Source organism: Rattus rattus, chromosome 14, assembly GCF_011064425.1.
Source record: "Rattus rattus isolate New Zealand chromosome 14, Rrattus_CSIRO_v1, whole genome shotgun sequence".
Classification (NCBI taxonomy): Eukaryota; Metazoa; Chordata; class Mammalia; order Rodentia; family Muridae; genus Rattus; species Rattus rattus.
The window spans coordinates 23,193,571-23,213,182 of record NC_046167.1 but is presented as its reverse complement, the minus strand read 5'-3'; the positions used below and the strand labels follow the sequence as shown (position 1 = coordinate 23,213,182).

Here is a 19,612-nt window from a genome sequence, read left to right as displayed (position 1 = left end):
ACAAATTAATCTTTGTTGTGTATTTGTGTTTACATCCATATATACCAGGTGTGTGTTTATGTGGGTATGCATGCACATGTGTGGGGGACAGAAGTTGACACTGGGTGTCTTTCCTCCATTATCTAACACTACTTTTTGAGAGACGGTCTGTGATGACTCTTCTTGGTTGTCAAATTGACATCTGGAATTAACTAAAACTCAGCTGACTGGTGCACCTGTGAAGATTTTCCTAATTATATCATTTGAAATGGAAGACCCATCTTTAATCCAGATCTTTTGAGTTGGGAAGATGCACCTTTAACCTGGGCAACAACTTCTGTTGGTACCTGTATAAAGGATGCGGAAGAAAAAAGGCTTTGCTTTTGCTCTCACTGGCAAGTTCACTAGCATTAGAGCCTACTTCTTTCAGATTATGACATATAGCCACCACCTGAGCTATCTACTACCCCCTTGGACTAACTACTGGATTCCTTAACTTTCAACTTGGCAGACAGACATTGTTGGACTAGCTGAACCACACCCTGTAAACCATTCTAATAAGTCCAATGCACACACTAATACAGAGTCACTCACTGAACCAGGAACTCAGCAGTTTTCCACACAGGCTGGTCAGTGAGCTCCAGGAATCTCTCTGACTCACTAGGACAAGCATTACTGATGGGGGCTATAGACTCAGCTCTATTAGGTGGCTGGTGGAGAGCCAAACTCCGGTCCTGATGCTTTCCTGGCAAGCACCTACCAACTGAGAGGTCTTCCCAGCTCAACTTGTTATCTTCTTAGTAGAATACAAGAATTTTTATGAGAATTCAGTAATGCAAACAGTACATAATAAAAGCAGCATTCGTGTCAACTGGATTCTCAAACATTTTGGGAAAAGCAATTACTTTTATAAAGATTGGGTTAATAAAAATACACTCTCAGCATACTCTGAGATGTTGTCAAATGAAGGCATTATCAATAAATTAGAGGCTTAAAAATCAGGAAAATGCATGTATACAGTCTGCTTTTGAATGTACAACACAATGCTATCTGTTCTGCCTTGTTCTTAGTTCCTCCTCTATATATTAATACAGTTGTTCAATTTCCCTACTTATGCTATCGAAGTCCTGTATTTTACTTAACACTTTGGAATACACATAACAGAGTTTAAGTTCATTTAAGTAAATATACTGGCTAGCCTAAGTTACTTTTCTCAACTTTTCATTCTGGTAAAATTTTACATTTCTAACTAAGAGTCTTTAGAGTCTTTAATTTTCTTTTATTTTGCGGTATTTAGGATTGAATAAGCCACAAGAGGCAGATACTGAGCTATAATGACCATCCTTATAATACTTAATAATTTCATATTTACAATGAATGAGTCAGAATCATTCTGAGTTGGGGTGTACCTCAGTGGTATAGAACTTGCCTAGTATTCATAGAACCTTAGGTTTCATGCCCAGAAAACAAGTTATCCTGGTTATGGTGATGGAGAGAAGGCCAGCAAGTCAGACAATGGGTTATTCTGTCTAACATAAGAAATAAGAACACCAGTCTGACTCTTTGTGCTCGCATTCTACACAGTCTCAGAACTTAGCACTGTCGTCAGCTGGAGAGGAACAAGCACATCTTGCCATACACACAGCAAGCCCCATAGGAAGAAGTCAGAATGACAGCTCAGGATAGAAAATTTTATCCTATGTAAGCCAGTCTGGCTTATCAAAATACATGGAAGATGTCTTAACATATGCTCAATAAAATTTGCAGAAAAAATATACAAGGATTTGAGGTTTTGCTTGGGACAGAATGCCCATTTTGAGAAAGACTGTATGGCTATCTCTTGGCTTTTCTCACCTATGTGCAAAAGAAGTCTCTACAGGCTCCATATGAAGCAACTTGCCCAATGGGATCAAATGTGATTTGGTAATTTATTTTGCTTTGAGCTCTGTCAAACATGCATATATATATATATATATATATATATATATATACACACATATATATATATGTATATATATATATATATATATACACACACACATGGAGGCACACACTCTACTTTGTCATTTTCTTGTTCTAAACCTTTTGATGATCTTAGCAAAGGTCAAGTGTACTTCCAACTTTGGTTTTTGGTTTGTTTTTTTTTTTTTTTTCCATAATTTTATTATCTTGCCATTGCTTTAAAAATGGCAATTCCTATAGATTAAGTCCCAGATATTCTAGGAACTTATCCTTGTGCCAAATGATAAATTACTGAAATGTCACAAACTCAGGAGTTATATTTAGGATACACTGAGCCTTGGTGTATATGAGTAATGCAACCTTTTATAGTTTGGATAAATTTAATTCTGCATGCTATAATTTCCTCAAGTATTACAAGTGTAAACTCACAAAGGGAAAGCCAAAGACAGTGATTAATTTGTTCAAAAATATGTGGTCCTCTTAGTAAGAGTCTCAGAAACTTCTTTAAAAAACAAACTCAGAGAATATAAATACTTCCATCAGCCGAGTTGGTGGGTAAGGTCTCTGCTCAGGTACCTTGGACAGTTGACAGCCTCGGCAGCCATCCTAAGCTCCAACCGGCAAGAAGAAATTGTGTTGTCTAAAATATTTAATGATGACATTTATACACAATGTTTAACTTCTTGAAAGTTATTAAGTAACATTAAATTTAATGTTCATTAAATTTAACATTAATTTTCTTCAAAATGTGTTAAATTGAAGTAATAATATCACTTTGAAAAGGAGAATTGCTTTAAAAACTTGCTCGGAATGTTACTTTTTTTTTTTTTTTTTCATTTTATTTGCAACAGTTCTAAGAGGTACGAGTGTAAGAAATCATGGTTCCCATTTTTTCCCTTCACTGATAAGTGACTTCAAGATCCCAGAGGTTGTTAATGGGGAAATTCAAAGCAGATGCTGCTCTTCAGGCAACAGACCAACAAACTCATTTTGGATATGAGAAAGGTCAATGCTTTTAACTTTGTTCACTGAGTTCAACTGAGGTGAAGCTTGAAATGTCAGTCTGAAATTGCTTTGCCTGCCCATCAAGTAGTTAAAGATCCACATTCTGAGTATCTGAGCTGACTGTGGCATGTCTAACTCATTCATTCAATTTCCTGCTTCCTGTAGAAAGGTAATTCTACAGGAATTCATGCTCTAAGTCTGAATGACAGTGTGATATGTACCTGCCTCCAAGTACCTAGCTTTTCCTCTACTTGGCAACATGATAAAGAGATCATAATGAACTTATCCAAGCAATTTACCTTGGGAAAAACCTCTCACCATTGAATTGTTTAAGCATCTTAATTCACAGAAGACAATGGAAGAGAACAGACCTAGATGTCCTACTTCTGCCCTGAGAGTGAAAACTTAGACTGGGGTACAGTAAGTAACACACATGTGAGGAAATGGTATCATCCCCCACATACTTCATATGACCAATTACTCATCTAACACATATTTCCTCCCCAAGTAATATCAACTATACTTTATAATCTGTTGTCTTTACCAACACTACAAAATTTCGTTCATTAGTTTGTTTAGCATAAAATACAAACATGTAAGTAGATATGGCTGCAAGCTTGCCTAATGAACAAAATGCATTCTAACACCAACACAAAGCTGGCAGAATTCTTACTACAAGAGACTGAGGTATTGAATAACCATAAGCAAGAGTTTCAGAAATGTTTAGTCCAGTGCAGCAAGCCAAGAATCTGTAGGGTTTTTCCTTGTATCCATTGGAATCGATAACCAGAGCATTCCGAGTAAACAAACCAACACTCAGTGCTAACTCAGGTAAAGACAAAATCAAACTAGACAAAGGCAAAGGCACCCATCCCTCCAGACAACATGCATCTCACTCACCTATGTGTGTCTGGGCCATGACATCTGCCAGCCGGTGTGCTGCCCCACTGCCGCCACTCTGAGTGGAGGAGGAGGAGGTTGTTGATGTGGTAGAGCCATGGATGGCCTGACTGATCCAATGCTCCATGTTGATGCTGCCCTGGCTAGAAGTGGGGGTTCCCTGGGAATCACCCTGCACTGAGCCTTCATCTTCTGAACCGGAAGAGGTATCTGTTTTCAAGAAGAGATGTGACTTGTTAAGCAGTATAGCAAAGATGTGCACACCTCAGGCTCAGCCCCTTTCCACACTCTACCAAGAGACTTGCTTCAGGATAACTGCGTTTGGCTTCAAACATTCTTGTACAATTTTTGTATGTAGTAAGTTTCATAACCAAAATGCCTTAAGTATGCTATAAAATTTATCTCGACACTGCACCTAGGAAAGATGCCTTGACTTTCTCAGTGTAAATGTTTGGGAAGAAACCAGTATCTTCTTTGTACACATCCATGAATTTACAGGATGGGGCACCATTTTCTAAGACATGTTTGAGCTGCTTCCATATGTTTACAAATAATGTTGTTGTGAGTCCTTCAAAATAATACTCTGAACTATAACTTATTTTTAGGCTTAAAAATAAGCACAACATACCTACAAGGTTCCTCAAATGTTAAGCTTTTAATGAAGAAATGGCAGTTCAAGAAGAACTATCCTTAAAGTACACACGCCTTATCTTCATCTCCAGTAACTTACCATTTTGTACTGTCTCCGCCTCCAGAGCGCAGTACATACTCATAACATCACATTTTATGCTCAATAAAATCTACTCACTTTTATAGCATTTACTAGAAAATGTTCTCATATTTAGTTGGTTTATCTTTCTATATGAAAAGGAGAGATAAGCTAAGGAAAATGTACATTATTCATGAAAACTAACAGATATATTTTCATTCAGTATGTATTCAGTTAGCAACAATAGGTTAAGAATGAATGACTACAGTGTTTGGTATCTAATCTGCAGTGTAAGAATGACTTAGGATCCCACCTAGAGATGAGTTAGGTGATATAATAAACAAGAGAGCTCAGAAATATCTAAAAGGAAAGAACAGAAACAGCACCATTAACAATAGCTATACTATTTTATCATTATCCATTTCTCTACATTTTTTGTTAAAATTCTCTTTAGCATATAATTTTATATAACATTTATATAGAGTGAAATGTAAACATTGTATTTATATTTTAAGACTTTGAGAGGTACTTAAATGAGTACATCAATAGCATGTGCCAGCTTCTAAACAGAAATTCTTCATATGCCCCTTTCTAGTCAATCCTCCACAAAACTAGTTAACTAAACAAGCAACATACAAGACGGATGATACACTGTGACTGAGCGGTGGCTAGAACTGGACACTAAAACCCAGAATTAAAGTTAATGTTAGTATTTAAAGGTGAATTAATGTTACTGATACACTAAAAGAATGGCAATATGTGGTATCCCCTTTAGCACAAGTATTTGATGACATCAAGATAAAAACATTAAACTAACTAAGAATACAAGGGAAATTTCCTCAAACTGTAAAATCCATCAGTAAAAATCCACACCTAGGATTACATTTAGCAGTAAATGATTAAAAGCATTCCTAAGGCTGAGAATGAGGCAAAGAAATCCTTATAACTTCTGGTCAATCTTAGAAGGTTATAGCCAGTGAAACAAATTGATAAAACTAAATTATAAACACCTCAATCTAAAAAGAAGAGTCTTTATTCACAGATGGAATAATCACTTGTAGGTAGGAAACTATGACAAATCCTTCAAAATTCTCAATTACTGAAAAATGGGTTCCTGAGCTCTTTGGGTACAATGATTTAGTGCTACCAGATGGAAATAAGAGTTTTCACAGGACCTTCTTAGTTCCTGTGAGAGTGTGCTATTATAAAACGTGAGATTAGTCCAGTATTTGACTCCCTGTCTTCCCAAGGGATCTCTCCCTTGTACACTCACTGTACTAAGATGTAATCTACCCTAGAAAGCCCTCACCACAGGCCAGCAAATGCCATGCTTCTTAACTTTCCTGTGACATATGTCAGCCTTTTAAAATAAACCATACAACAACTATTTTACAAGTCGCATAAAACACACTAATTTGGAAAAAAGTAACCATGCCATTACTTTCAACCATTTTAGATGAAGAGTTAAGTTTGTCTGTGGACCAAATTGTGTCTACTGCTTTTTTTTTTTTTTTTTTTGTAAACTTTTACTGGGATACATTACTTCCACTCACTGACATATAACAATGGCTGTTTTAATGCTACATTAGCAGAGGTAAGGATTATGAAAGTCTACAGAAAATACTGTATTTATATTTAAATTACTCACACTCCACAAGTAACACCCAGTGACTCCTGATTCTGGATACCATCTCAACTGATTGACCAATTCACTTGATTTCTTCTACAATACTGTAATATTAGCGTTTTAAAGAATTGACAATATGCACACACACACCTGTCTAGCAGAAGAAAGATCTAAGATCTATCTAACTTCCGTTATATATATATTGTGTATGGATATATAATTGAGTAAACTTTTATAAGACTTTGAGTAATTATAATTGAATTTTGATGAAAAGTCTAAAATACTTAATATAGGTACAAACATAGTGATGTCAAAATTTCCCCTTACAAGTTAAACTCAGAAGCTGTTTTTAGAATGTGATTCACAAAATTGTTACCTCCTGGGCATATACCTGAAGGGCTCACTACAGACACTCTTGCACAAGTCACAAGAGCCAGGTTCAGCTTGTGTATATTCGTCAAGAAATGAGTGAATAAAGACTACATGGTTAGATACATACAATAGGCTTTTATTGAGCTGCAAAAAACAATAAAATAGTGACATTTACAAGAGAATAGGAGAGTTCATTGTGTTAAGAAATAAACCATACTACTCAGAGAGGAACATTGCATGCTCCCACCCGCCTTTAGAATCTAGGGCTGTGTGTGTGTGTGTGTGTGTGTGTGTGTGTGTGTGTGTGTGTGTGTGTGTGTGTGTGTGTGTGTGTGTGTGTGTGTTTAGGGCATGAAAGAAGAAAAGGATTAAAAGAGGAGAGGATAAGTTCTAAAGGGATGGGGACAAGAAAGAGCAATGGATATGTGTGACATAAAAGGGAGTGAGTGATAAGCTGGGAGAATGAAAGGGGTGAAGAGGCGTAGGGGGATTAGGAGGACACTGGGGAGGATAAGAATAACAATGTACATGTGAAAACGCTGTGATGAGACCCACTGTTTTGAATGCTGACTTTAAACATTTGAGACTGCTGTTGCTCAGACAGTTATCAACTAATTCTCAGGCAGATGGAGCACACATTTAAGAAGCAGAAATACTGAGGTTGTTGCTCACCTGGGGGAGTGTAGGCATCCATGGAGGTCTGTACAACCAGGGATCTTCGTTTGGAAGGCATGGGGACTGCCATCTTCCTTTCTTTGTGTTTAGCAAGAGCTGCCTGGACAGCTTCTGTATGAACATCTGAAAGCAAGAGAGAGCCCAATTATTCTATCGCTTGGACCAACGTCCTAAGCCTAGAGCTGCCATCCGACCCTGTGTCCCTGTGATAGATGGGGTCTTTGTACCTAAGCTCGGAAACAAATGGGTAAAGGAAAGCAAAGCAGTTGTCTCCACCAGGATGAAATTCCAGTGGGAAGACACGTCAACTGATTAATTCACTTTATTAGAATTTAATGTATATAAACAAAACATTGGTGCCAAAATGCTTGTGGCTTTTCATAGAATGAATGGACCTTGACTATTCCAGATCACCTGCCCACCCTTCATAACTCCTTCCAATATACTGTTAGAGGAGTTATAACTCACTACAGTCAGGAGGTGTAAGTGACAGTCTAGGCACTTGGGTAATATTTTATAAGTATCAGTCCATAACATTATTTCCATAGGTATTATTGAATGTAAATTCTATGTTTTCTTTTTCCACTGCTGGAGATGGAAGGGAGGGTGCTATATATGCTGGACAAAAACTTTACTTTGTAAGGCAACATCTTACAAAGGACTTGGGGTAATGAGACAGAAGTAAGCACTGAGTTTCATGCAGCAACTTTCTTATTTCTAATCTGTAAAAAAATTGATAATTATTTGATAAGAACTATAAGGTATAACTTATGTTTTATTGAATAGATTTTTCCATACAATTTATTCTAGTTGAGGTTTCCTCTCCAACTTCTTCCCAGATCCTCTTGACTCATCCTCCTTCGCTCTCATACACACACACTCACACACAAGAATACAAATAAGTATCTAAAAAGTAAGATACAAACAAAAGAGAAAATGTTAAAACAAGAAAAAAAGTCCAAAGAAAAAGCACAAGAAACACATACAGATGCAGAAATGCACACCTTTACACACAGAGAAATCCCATAAAAACATAACACCAGGAACTATACATGTGTACACACATGCGCGCGCGCGCGCGCGCACACACACACACACACAGAGAGAGAAATTTTGAGTATAAATTAAAAAAAAAAAGAAAACAAAACTATGTCTCAAAGAAAGCATTATGAGACAGACAACCTCCATAAATGCCACTGATTTGTTTTGTGTGGCCATCTGCTGCTGAGCATGGGGTCTGGCCTCATGAATGGTTTATACACCCAGTGAAACTCTATTGGAGAAAACTAATTTTTCCTTTGTAAGCAGTTATCAGTTGCAAATAGCTTCTGGTTAGGAATGGGGACTTGTGTTCTCTTTTCCTCTCAGCACTGGAACCCAATCAGGCTCAGACCTGTGCAGTCCCCTATGCTTGCTGTCACTGTCTCTGAGTTCACATGTACATAAGTCCTACTGTGTTTGGAAGGCCTTGTTTTCCTAGTGACATCCATTCTGGCTAGCTCTACAATCTTTCTGCCTCCTCTTCCACGGGTTTCTACAAGCTCTGAGGAAAACTGAAGAATCCCATTTAGGACTGAGTGTTCCTAAGTCTCTCACTCTACAGTGTCACACTGTGGGAGTGTTCATTCCTATCTACTGCAAGAGGAAGCTTCTTTAATGACGACTGAACATCGTTTCATTGCTACCTTCCTCTAGCAGAAAACTAGTATTTGGGCTGACCCCAGGTCCCTGGCCTCTCTAGTCTCAGGTTCTTGTACACCCCAGCAGTGTAAAGTAGTGTTACCTCTCATCAAACAGACCTTAAATTTGATTAGATATTACTTGGTGTCTTAGTTATGACTTCTATTGTTTTGATGACATACCACGACCAAAATGCAATTTGGGGAGGAAAAGGTTTACCTGGCGTATACTTTCAAAGCACTGTTCATTATCAAAGGAAGGCAGGGCAGAAACCTGAAGGCAGGAGCTGGTGAAGAGGCTAAAAGGATGCTGCTTACTGATTTGCTCAGCCTTCTTTCTTATAGAACCCAGGACCACAGGCCCAGGGTAAGTACCACCCAGAACGGGCTTCCACCCTCCCCAGCTAATTAAGAAAATACCCTACAGGCTTGCCTACCGTCCAGTCTTATAGAAGCATTTTCTTTTTTGGTTTTTCAAGATAGGGTTTCTCTGTTTAATAGCCCTGGCTACCCTGGGACTCTTTGTAGATCACCTGTCTCCTGAATGCTGGGATTAAAGATATACACCACCATGCCAGTGTTGGAGGCATTTTCTTAATTGAGGTTCATCCTCTCAGATGACTTTAACTTCTATCAAGTTGACATAAAACAATGCAGGGCAGTTTGTTACTCATACAAGTTCTGTGCCACTACTATAGCAGCAAATCATTCAAGGAAGTCACCCTTATAGCTAAAAGGGTTTACAGCTGGGTTGGTCTTTACTGTTCTTAAGCATTCAAATAAATGATCCCATGGGGTTGGGCTTGTTATTCAAACCACCATGATGCTGGAAGAGTCATATGGCTTTATCTTGAGGTAGATATATTCCAAGATTCCTGAGGAACCACCATACTGATCCCCATAATGGCTTTACAAGCTTACAATCCACCAGCAGTGGATGAGTGTTGCACTCAGTGCACATCCTCACCAGAGCTTATGTTTTATTGATTTTGGCTATTCTGATTGGTGTAAGATAAAAATCTTAAAGTAGTTTTGATTTGAATTTCCTTTATGACTAAAGCATGTTGACCATTTAAGTGCTTCTTAGCTGTTTTTGTTTCTTCTTTTGACAATTCTCTGTTTAAGATCTATACCTTATTTTTTTATTTAGATTATTTAGGTTTTTGATGTCTAGTTTGAGGTTCTTTAAAAAAATATTTTAGTTATTAGCCCTCTATCAGATGTAGAGTTGGTAAAAAAATCTTTTCCCACACTATAGCCTGATGGTATCTGGTCTGAAGGATGGTATCGTATCCTTTGCCTTGTACAAGTTTTTCAGTTTCGTGAGGTCCCATTTATTAATTGTTGATCTTAGTGTCTACACTAAAGTGTTCTCTTTAGGATGTCTTCTCCTATAGCAGCCGGTTCAAGGGTATTCTCCACTTTCTCTTCTATCGAGTTCACTGTATCTGGTTTTATGTTGAGGTTTTCTGATCCATTTGTGCTTGAGTTTTGTGCAACGTGACAAGTATGGATCTATTTGCATTCGTTTACATGCAGACATCCAGTTTGGCTAGCACCTTTGTTGAAAATGCTGTTTTTTCCCAGTATTTCTAGCTTCTTTATTAAAAAAACAAAAACAAAAAACAAGTGTCCACACAGTCTTCGGTTTGATTCTATTGATCAATATGTGTCTTTATGCCAAAAGACAGTGTGTTTTTATTACTACAACTCTGTTGTATAATTGGAGAGTGGGATGGTAAGATCTACAGCAGTGCTTTATCATTTAGGATTGTTTTATCTATGCTAGGTTCTTGTGTGGATGTGCGTTTCCATATGAAGACGAAAACTATCCTTTCAAGGTCTGTGAAGAATTGTGTTAGAATTTTGATGGGGATTGCAATGAATCTGCAGATTGCTTTTGTAGAATAGCCAAGAAAACTGTATTAATCCTACTAATCCATGAGCATGAGAAATCTATCTTCCGGTATCTTCAATTTCTTTCTCAGAGACCTTAAGTTTTTATAATATAAGTCTTCACTTACTTTGGTTACCTCCAAAACATTTTCTTTAAGACTATTGTGAAAGACACTGTTTCCCTGATTTCATTCTCATTCTATCATTTTTATATAGGAAGGCCATAGACGCTTGTGTGTTACCTTTATATACTGCTATTTTGTGAAAGTATTATCAGCTATAGTAGGTTCCTGTTGGGATTTTTGTGGTCACTTATGTATACTATTATCACTACAAATAAAGGGACTTTGACTTCTACCTTGCCTATTTGTACACCCCTGATCTCCTTTAGCTGTCTTGTGCTGTAGCTAAAGCTATTAAAGAGGTATAGAGTGGACAGTCTTGACTAGTTCCTGATTTCAGTGGAAATGCTTTGAGGTTTTCTTCATTAGGTTGATGTTGACCTTTGCGTGCTGCAACATTCTAAGGTGAGACAGACAAGAGACAACCAGTTAGGGCAGAGAACTAATGAAGATATAACCCAGAGGCACAGAGAGGCTAGTCTGAATTGTGAGGCTAGAGAAGTACTTTCGAAGAGTACAAATGAAGATTATTTCTAAAGCAAAGAAGAATACGGATTCTGGGTTATAAAACTTAAGAGCTATTAATCCACACACAATGGATTAGCCATTAGTTTGCATATCAGGCTCCTTTCTTCACAATTCCCTTGAACTCCACATATCAATCCAGATTTCTACTGGAAGCCTCATTCTACATTGAGAGCAGGACTCAGCCAATTCTAGCCTCAGACTCTTCTTGTAAGTTATTTCATTGGCACATAGCCACACTCTTTTATCCAGTCCATGACAGTGGTTCTCAACGTTCCTAATCCTGCAACCCTTTTATACATTTCCTCATTTTGTGGTGACCTCCAACCATAAATTTATTTTTTGTTGATACTTCATATTGTGATTGTTACTGAACAGTGTCTCAGTTCCTAAGGACCATTGGAAATATGTGTTTTCTTATGGTTGTGACTGACAAGATTGGGCACCACCAGTCTATGGCTACCCCACATGATAGAGGGAGAGGATAGACAGGCACCATGATTCTCAAGAGAGCCTCAAGTATCTTTGTCTTTTAGAGAAAACATTTGTTAATCTCATGTTAAAGCTATTAAATGTCATGCATAATTATAGTGCTTAATACCCTTCAGTATTAGACTCGGTACCATGAGTTAATCTAGTTTTCAAATTATTTTTCTTATGTTCTCAGAACAAAAGCCAATAAATGAAGGCCACGGATTCATGGTCTACTTGAAGTTTTCAAGGGGATCAGAAAGTATTAATTTTCTTCAAATCTACCATTTTCAGTTTTATGTATCTTTCTTTGAAAAGTTATTGGTTATAATCCACAATTTGGAGAAAATCCTCAAACAAAATGGAGAGAGCTACTATGTAATTTTATCATGATCGATCAACTATTTACACTTTCCCCTGAGACCTTCTCCTCTCTCTTCTCTTCATGGATCATTCCAGAACTGTATAAAAGTTCTAGATGATATATCACTTATATCTAAATATTTATATGTATTTCTTAAAACAAGTTTTCTTTTACATGGCATTTATTTGTTTTCCCAAAAACCTGGAAATTTAACAATGACATACTATTAATTCGACATCCATGTCTAAATATGGTCAATCAACCTAGTAATTTTCTTTATACTTATTTTGTCTTCCTAAATATTATCTCTACCATGAAAATAGACAAGATTATCAGATTAAGTTTATTCTCCTTCAATCTGAAAGCTTCTTGGCTTATGTTTTCTACAATCTGGACATTTTAAATAAGGAAGGCCACTTTCTTCACTTGTACTGCTTCCTTGTGATTACAGTCAGAGTGTGTTTGTCAGTGGCAACAGCACAGAGTAATTCATCCTCCATAGGTGAATGTGACATTGGTCATTTTGTACAGTGGTGTCCATCAAATTCTTCTATAGAAAAGATCCTGTTTCCCAATAATCTGGAGCTGGCTGAGCAGTCTAGAAATCCCCATTACTCAGGATGCTAATATAGAAGGACCACAAGTTCAAAATCTGCCTTAGCTCTACACTGAACTCAAAGCTAACCTGAGTTTAATGAGCCCCCAAGTCAAAACAAAACAACAAAAAGAACTGAAGATATAGCCCAGCCATAGTAAACATGTTAGAGGCAGACAAGGTTCAGTTCCCACTATGTCCTCACCTGACTGGCAAAATAATCTAGTAAGGGATACTTTGAAACTGTGGATATAGTTAAAAGAAAAAAAATCAACTGGTCTACCTAACTGGGCAAAAGAAAGATATAAATTAAAACAAATTAACCACACTTACAGATGTGGGGCTTTTGTCTCTGCTGCATTTGTTTTTAGTTGCCGCTTCTGTCAAAACTCTCAGACAAACCTGGGGTGAAGGTCTACACTACATATAACATTTACACATGAGCATTACTTATTAATTATACAAATACTTTAAAGATCCTTGAGAAGTGAGTATTTTAGAGAGAAAACTAATTACGTAGGTTAGCTCAGGGTAAGGAGTAAAAACACCAAACCATTCTTACAAAAAAAAAAATGACTTTTAAAATTGGAAAATTTGAGAAGACTACATATCATTGAATGATGCCAGTTCATGAAGAAGAGGTAAATCGGTGCTGTGGGAATGATGGGTGAGGACTTACATGAGTCCCTGCAATCAGAAAGTAGTAACACTGACAAAACCAAACGTTTTGAAAGCTTGAATTTCATCCATGCTGCATTTAGTTACTCCTATTAACTGTAAGTCACCTGAGCAATAAATAAAAGCATTTGATCACACAAGGAAAGTATGGCCTATGCCGTTATGGGCTTTTTTATAAGACTTCCAACAGCTTCAAACACAAATTACTAGGCTCTTACCACGCAACTGAGAGAAAACAATAAAGAGAGGACAATTCAAGTCACAAAGTCACCAATATTCCCTTGTTAGACACAGTTCTTCATGATAAATGAGAAACATGGGGCTGGAGAGATGGCTCAGTGCCATCAGAGCACTGACTGCTCTTCCATAGGTCCTGAGTTCAACTCCCAGCAACCACATGGTGGCTCACAACCATCTGTAATGAGATATACTGGTATGTGTCTAAAGACAGTGACAGTGTACTCTATACATAAAATAAATCTTTTAAAAGTAAATAAATAAATAAATGAGAAACATGAAGCTCACATACAATTGAACTACATGTTTCAGTAACAGAAACAAGGACAGACTGTTTCTAGCCAAATTAAGCAATATATAAAAGTAATAAAGTAACTAAATTTTAAAAATCTATTATTTTTAAGACCTGCCAGATGGGTCAGTGAGTAAGGGATTCTGCCATCAATCCTGTAATCTCAGACTGAGCTTCAGGACTTACAGGGAAGACGGCAACAACCTACTCCCATAAACTTGTCCTCTGGCCTCTACATGCATGTCATTAAATGTCATAAACTTGTCCTCTGGCCTCTACATGCATGTCATTAAATGTCATAAACTTGTCTCTGGCCTCTACATGCATGTCATTAAATGTCATAAACTTGTCCTCTGGCCTCTACATGCACGTCATTAAATGTCATAAACTTGACCTCTGGCCTCTACATGCATGTCATTAAATGTCATAAACTTGTCCTCTGGCCTCTACATGCATGTCATTAAATGTCATAAACTTGTCCTCTGGCCTCTACATGCATGTCATTAAATGCCTACACATACACAAAATGAATTCACTGTATCCTATACATTAAAATAGTTCCAGTAACAGTAAATCTAAATTGTGTTTTAACCTTAAAGCATCACTGTTTTAAAACATCTAAAAGATGTTTCAAACTAATTTTATTATGATAATAATCATGAAGAAAATGAGAGTATCTGCTCTTCCAACTGTCTGATCCCTGTAGATTCCTTCAACAGAACACAAGCCCCATCTACGTGTGGCACTCGGGTAGACAAAGTAACTTTCTAGAACTAAAAAGAGCCTCTTGAGCCTGCAGCTTTTCATGGCCCACAGCATTGTAGGCAGAGCAGAGTAGAAATGTGTGGAGCAGAATTTTTCTCCATACATGAAGATGTTGCATGGAGTTAGTTGGCTGATCTAACTGAACAGGAATATTGACTGCTAACAATCACATGAGAAAATAGACCTCTGGGGTGAAATGGGTTTAAAAAGCCACCCAGTGAGATGAGAGACCACAGCCATGTCACTACATGACTTTCCTTCCAGACACACTTCTCCCTTTTGTTCTTGATCATAAAGTTGAATATAAGTCTAACTCATAACTAGAAAGGAAATGCCCACTATTGTCACTGGGGAAGATGTGCAAGAGTTGGGCTTAAAAAGCTGCAGATTGGTGATATTTAATGATTAGCAACTTGATAGGATCTAGATTCACTTTCAAGACAAACCTCTGGCCATGGCTGCTAGCGTTTCTATACCAGTTAAGTGGTATGAGAAGAACCTCTAACTGTGGGTGGCACCATTCTATGGGCTATATTGCAGTAGATGGGTCCCAGACTATGGAAAAGATACTTTGCCAAGTACCGGCTTTCACTGTCCTCTGCTTCTTGACCATGGACACCCTGGGCCAGTAATCTCTTGTGTCTGCCACCATATCTCTCCAGCCATGGTGGACTGTATATCCCCTCAAACTGTAAGCAAAAGTAAACCCTTTAAGTTGCTTTGCATTAGATATTTTGTCCCAGCAACAAGAAAGTGAGCAGTATAACATAACAACCAGAGAGTCGAGTTCTGAAGTAGAAAAGGGCAAGGCTAAGCTCCAGGCTCAGGGCAAATGAGAACTTGATTGTGTCTGCTCTGTCCCTGTCTCTAGAAGATGTGAGAACCAGGAATTGCAGACGTCCCCCATGCCCCAGCCAGTCTCAGGAAATAAGAAGCACTGTATGAACAGATAAGAATGGAAAGGATGGGGGTTAGTTGAGTAGTGTAAAACCCAGCCTAAATTCTGAAGGAGAACATATGATTAAAAACTTTGAGGACAATATGGTAATATGATAAATGGGTTACTATAAAACAGATCTTCCTTCCTTTTATCTTCATGAGTCTATGAATGAAATTTACCAGCTGTGATACATTAAAAACCCATTAAAGAACTTGATTAAGTGCCCCACAAAATCTTAATTAAAATGTTCTTGATGCAGTTCTTCAGCCACATGAATTAAAAACTAGATGAGAAGCTGTAAAAGGGAAATGATGAAGAGAAAAAAAAATAAACCCCATTCATGTGAAGATATCTGACAGGGTGAGGAGGGTCAGTTTACAGAGATGTCATGACACCTTTCTAATGAAAAGTCTGTAATGTCCACAAGACTTTAACAGGGTCTGCTGATCATAGAGACACACAGACTGTGTTATGAATTCCAACTGCATGTCACAAACACAAATGCTACAAAGACAAAACTCATAGGAAAAGACCTTGCATCTAGGTGTGTATGCACTCTGCTACAGAAGACCCTTAACTAACTTCTTATTTTTAAATGTCAATACTCATGAGTACAAGAGGTGGCCAAAAGCTAGGGACCGATGTTCTACGACATCAGAGAAATAAAAAAATGACTTTGGAGTAGATCCCACGGTGCCCTTAATATAGAACCACAGCAAAAAATGAAGCAAAGCAGCTTAGTTATAGCCCAAGAACTACTAAATAAGAAGGATGTCAAAGGGTCAAGGTCTCCCTCCCACAAAGGTCTCCCACAAAGAATACGGATTTCAAGCTTTTGGTGGCATGGACTTTAGTGCTCTGAGAAAAATGTGTTGTGTTGAGCTCTGAGATAAGTAAAAGAATTTGGGAGCTGAGCAAAAGACACGAGGACCAAGAATTAAAGTCACTGCTCATGAACTACATTCTGCTGTCCTCTATGAACAGCTGACCCAAACCTGTAAAGGGCCCTGATCCACTGTCACCAGAGGACATCATGGAGCTGTCTTTGGAGCTGGGTGACAGTGAATGGACAGTTAGCTCTCTCAGTGACACAGAGCCAATCTTTCTTGTCGGTGCTCAGCTCTATCAGTTTATAGTTCATTCTCTTTAGTGGCTTTCCTACTATGAATAGCCCCAAAGCATCCAACTATAGACCCTAAATGATTTAAGGTCTGCTTCACACAGCACTAAATCAGCGGATTACTACTGTTAGTAAACAATGTTAGGAACTTCTTTTATTTATAGCATATCAAGCAATCATATTAAAAGAAATTTCTTTAGCAGAATTTCAGCAAGTCCTGGGAATAAAAAAACATCGTTGCACACCACACAGTGCTTGAGGAAAAGGCACCAGTGTCTCTGTGAGCAAGTTTATTAGAAGCTTAGTAATACAGCAAAAGTCTGGGTAACCCTGGATCATGTGTCTCCCATTTCCTGCAATCATCTCTTCCTAAAACAATCACTATAGGTGGCTGATTTGTAAACCTATTCGATCAGACCCTGTGTCTCCAATCCTAAGCGCCCCCACTCCAAGGTCAGAAGGTAGACCTTTCTGGCTATGACAATTTCTCTACTGTACTATACCCTCTAATAAACATTTAAAGTTTTTCTTTCAGTTCTGAGAAAGAAGGCACACACACACACACACACACACACACACACACACACACACACCCCACCACCACCAACAAAAACACAGCAACAACAACAAAAAACAAAACCTAGTAATGGAAAACACTTCTATTTCTGTAGAAATGCCAGGATTAAGAACCCAGGCATTGGTGGGAAAATACTGGTTCTGTTGGTTACTACCTGTATTAACTTTAACTTAAAATGAAATATATTTTGTTGTTGTTGTTGTTGTTGTTGTTGTATTGTGTTTTGAGGCAGGATCCCAATACATAATCTAGGCTGGCCTTTAACTCTTGGTAATCCTTCCGCCCCCCAAGTGCTGGGATAATGGCTGTGAACCCTCATACTAGGGTTGAATAAATATTTTAAAGCAACAACACAATTTTATCATCTATAAAATGTGAATACCATCACATAGTTGCTGCGAGAATACATAAAATTCACAAAGCACAATCATGGTTACTGGGTGCATAGCAAGCACAAGGTGACAGCTGCCTCATTAATATTTTGAGGCAAAGGGATTATTATATTAAGTGTGTAATACTGAAAAGGTACAAAGGGATTAGGTTGCTGACTGACTCCACCAGGTCTTCATACAATGCATGATGAATTCCTGAAGCAACACTGCTGTGGAACATGCGACATTGTGTCGCTGACCACAGACTGCAACAAGATCTACAAGCCCACATGTAAACAAGCGAGGACTTGCTCACCTCTACAGGAACAGTGATGGGCACCAGACCATCTACCTACAACACTGATGGAGAATTCTGTAGTTAAACTCCCCCAATCACTCCACAAAAAAAAAAAAAAAAAAAAAAAACCCTACTAGGATGCAGGTTCATTCTATTCACAAGACTCTCCATGTTAAAAAGGTTAAGTAAGATCACTGAAGTCAAAGTCAGGAAATAGACAAATACTCTTAAAAGACTGAGCATATAACTCTTTCAGAGCTTTGAATTGAGACAGAACCTCCAAATGTAGCTCAAATTCACATAAAAGCTGAGAGGCTGAGGCGAGTAGACCACAATGCTGGGAATGAAGATGTGTAACACCACATGTGGCAATGCAGTCTCATTCTTCCTATTCTGACCTCGAAAACTCTGGAATCACAGGTATGTGATGCTATGCTTGGCATTTGCTATTTTTCTCTTATAGATCTTACAGTGTTTTCTCCACATTATACCTAGGTACCTGATATTTTGGTGCTAATGTTAGAATGTTTTAAAAAATCAACCACTAAAGGTTCATGAGAGAGAAATTCGCTCTTACACCCTGCCATCTTGCATATTAACCAGCTACAGGAGCATCTCTCTAATGCTGTCCTTGTGATTCTACATACAAGCTTGTTACCCACATTATCTAATTTATCTTCATCCTTCCTATCTGTATAGTTTCCTTCACCTGCTCTATTACTAGCTATGGCTTCTAGTGTGCTACTGCATAGGAGGGAATCCTACCTTGTCCCTGATCTTAGTGGGGAACCCACATCTGACAGTTAAACGTTAGCTGATGTTAGTCTGTGTGCACATTCATTGAAAGGAGGAAGTCCATGTTTATTCCTAATTTGTAGAAGTTCCATCACACAACTATTAGATGATGTTGACTTCTCCTCCTGTGTCAATTGATGGAATCATCTGACATTTAGCCTTATTAGCTTGTTTTGATGAATCGTTTTACCAGTGTTAAGCCAGTCTTGCACTTTCAAAGTCAATCCCACTGGGTCGCTGTATATGATTCTTTCTATGCATACCTGCACTCAATCTGCAATGCTCCTAAGATTTCTGCAGCTTGTCCATGAGACATCTGTCTTTGCTTTACATGTACACTGTTTTGTCTTACGGTATGCTACCCTCACAGAGTAAATGGGAAGTTCTTCTACCTTCTGAAAGACACGGTAAAAGAGTTGATAGGGTTTCTTAAATGCTCAGTAGATTCAGCATTGGAAAAATCCAAATCAATTAATCCACATGGGCTTTTTTGAATACTGTTTTTCCTTTGTAAGTTTTACCTAATTCTCTAGTTTAGATAATTGGTCCAATTCATTTACGTTAAGTTTCAGGGAAGAATGTTATATATCACATTCCTTTAATTTTAGGAAACAGATCAGTAATAATGTCTGGAGTTATTAATGTTCTTTCCTATTTC

General features: G+C 37.9%; 1 protein-coding gene across 2 annotated transcripts in view; it reads right to left on the bottom strand.

Moving 5' to 3' along the window:
• The window catches only part of Dip2c (disco interacting protein 2 homolog C), a 150,948-nt gene that overhangs the window by 125,551 nt on the left and 5,785 nt on the right, over window positions 1-19,612 (bottom strand). For both annotated transcript variants that reach the window (XM_032884503.1, XM_032884504.1), the window contains exons 2-3: window positions 7,227-7,352; window positions 3,847-4,056 (exon numbers count right to left, since the gene is read on the bottom strand). In XM_032884503.1, coding sequence (XP_032740394.1) covers window positions 3,847-4,056; window positions 7,227-7,352 — 336 coding nt within the window. The remainder of the gene's footprint in view (window positions 1-3,846; window positions 4,057-7,226; window positions 7,353-19,612) is intronic.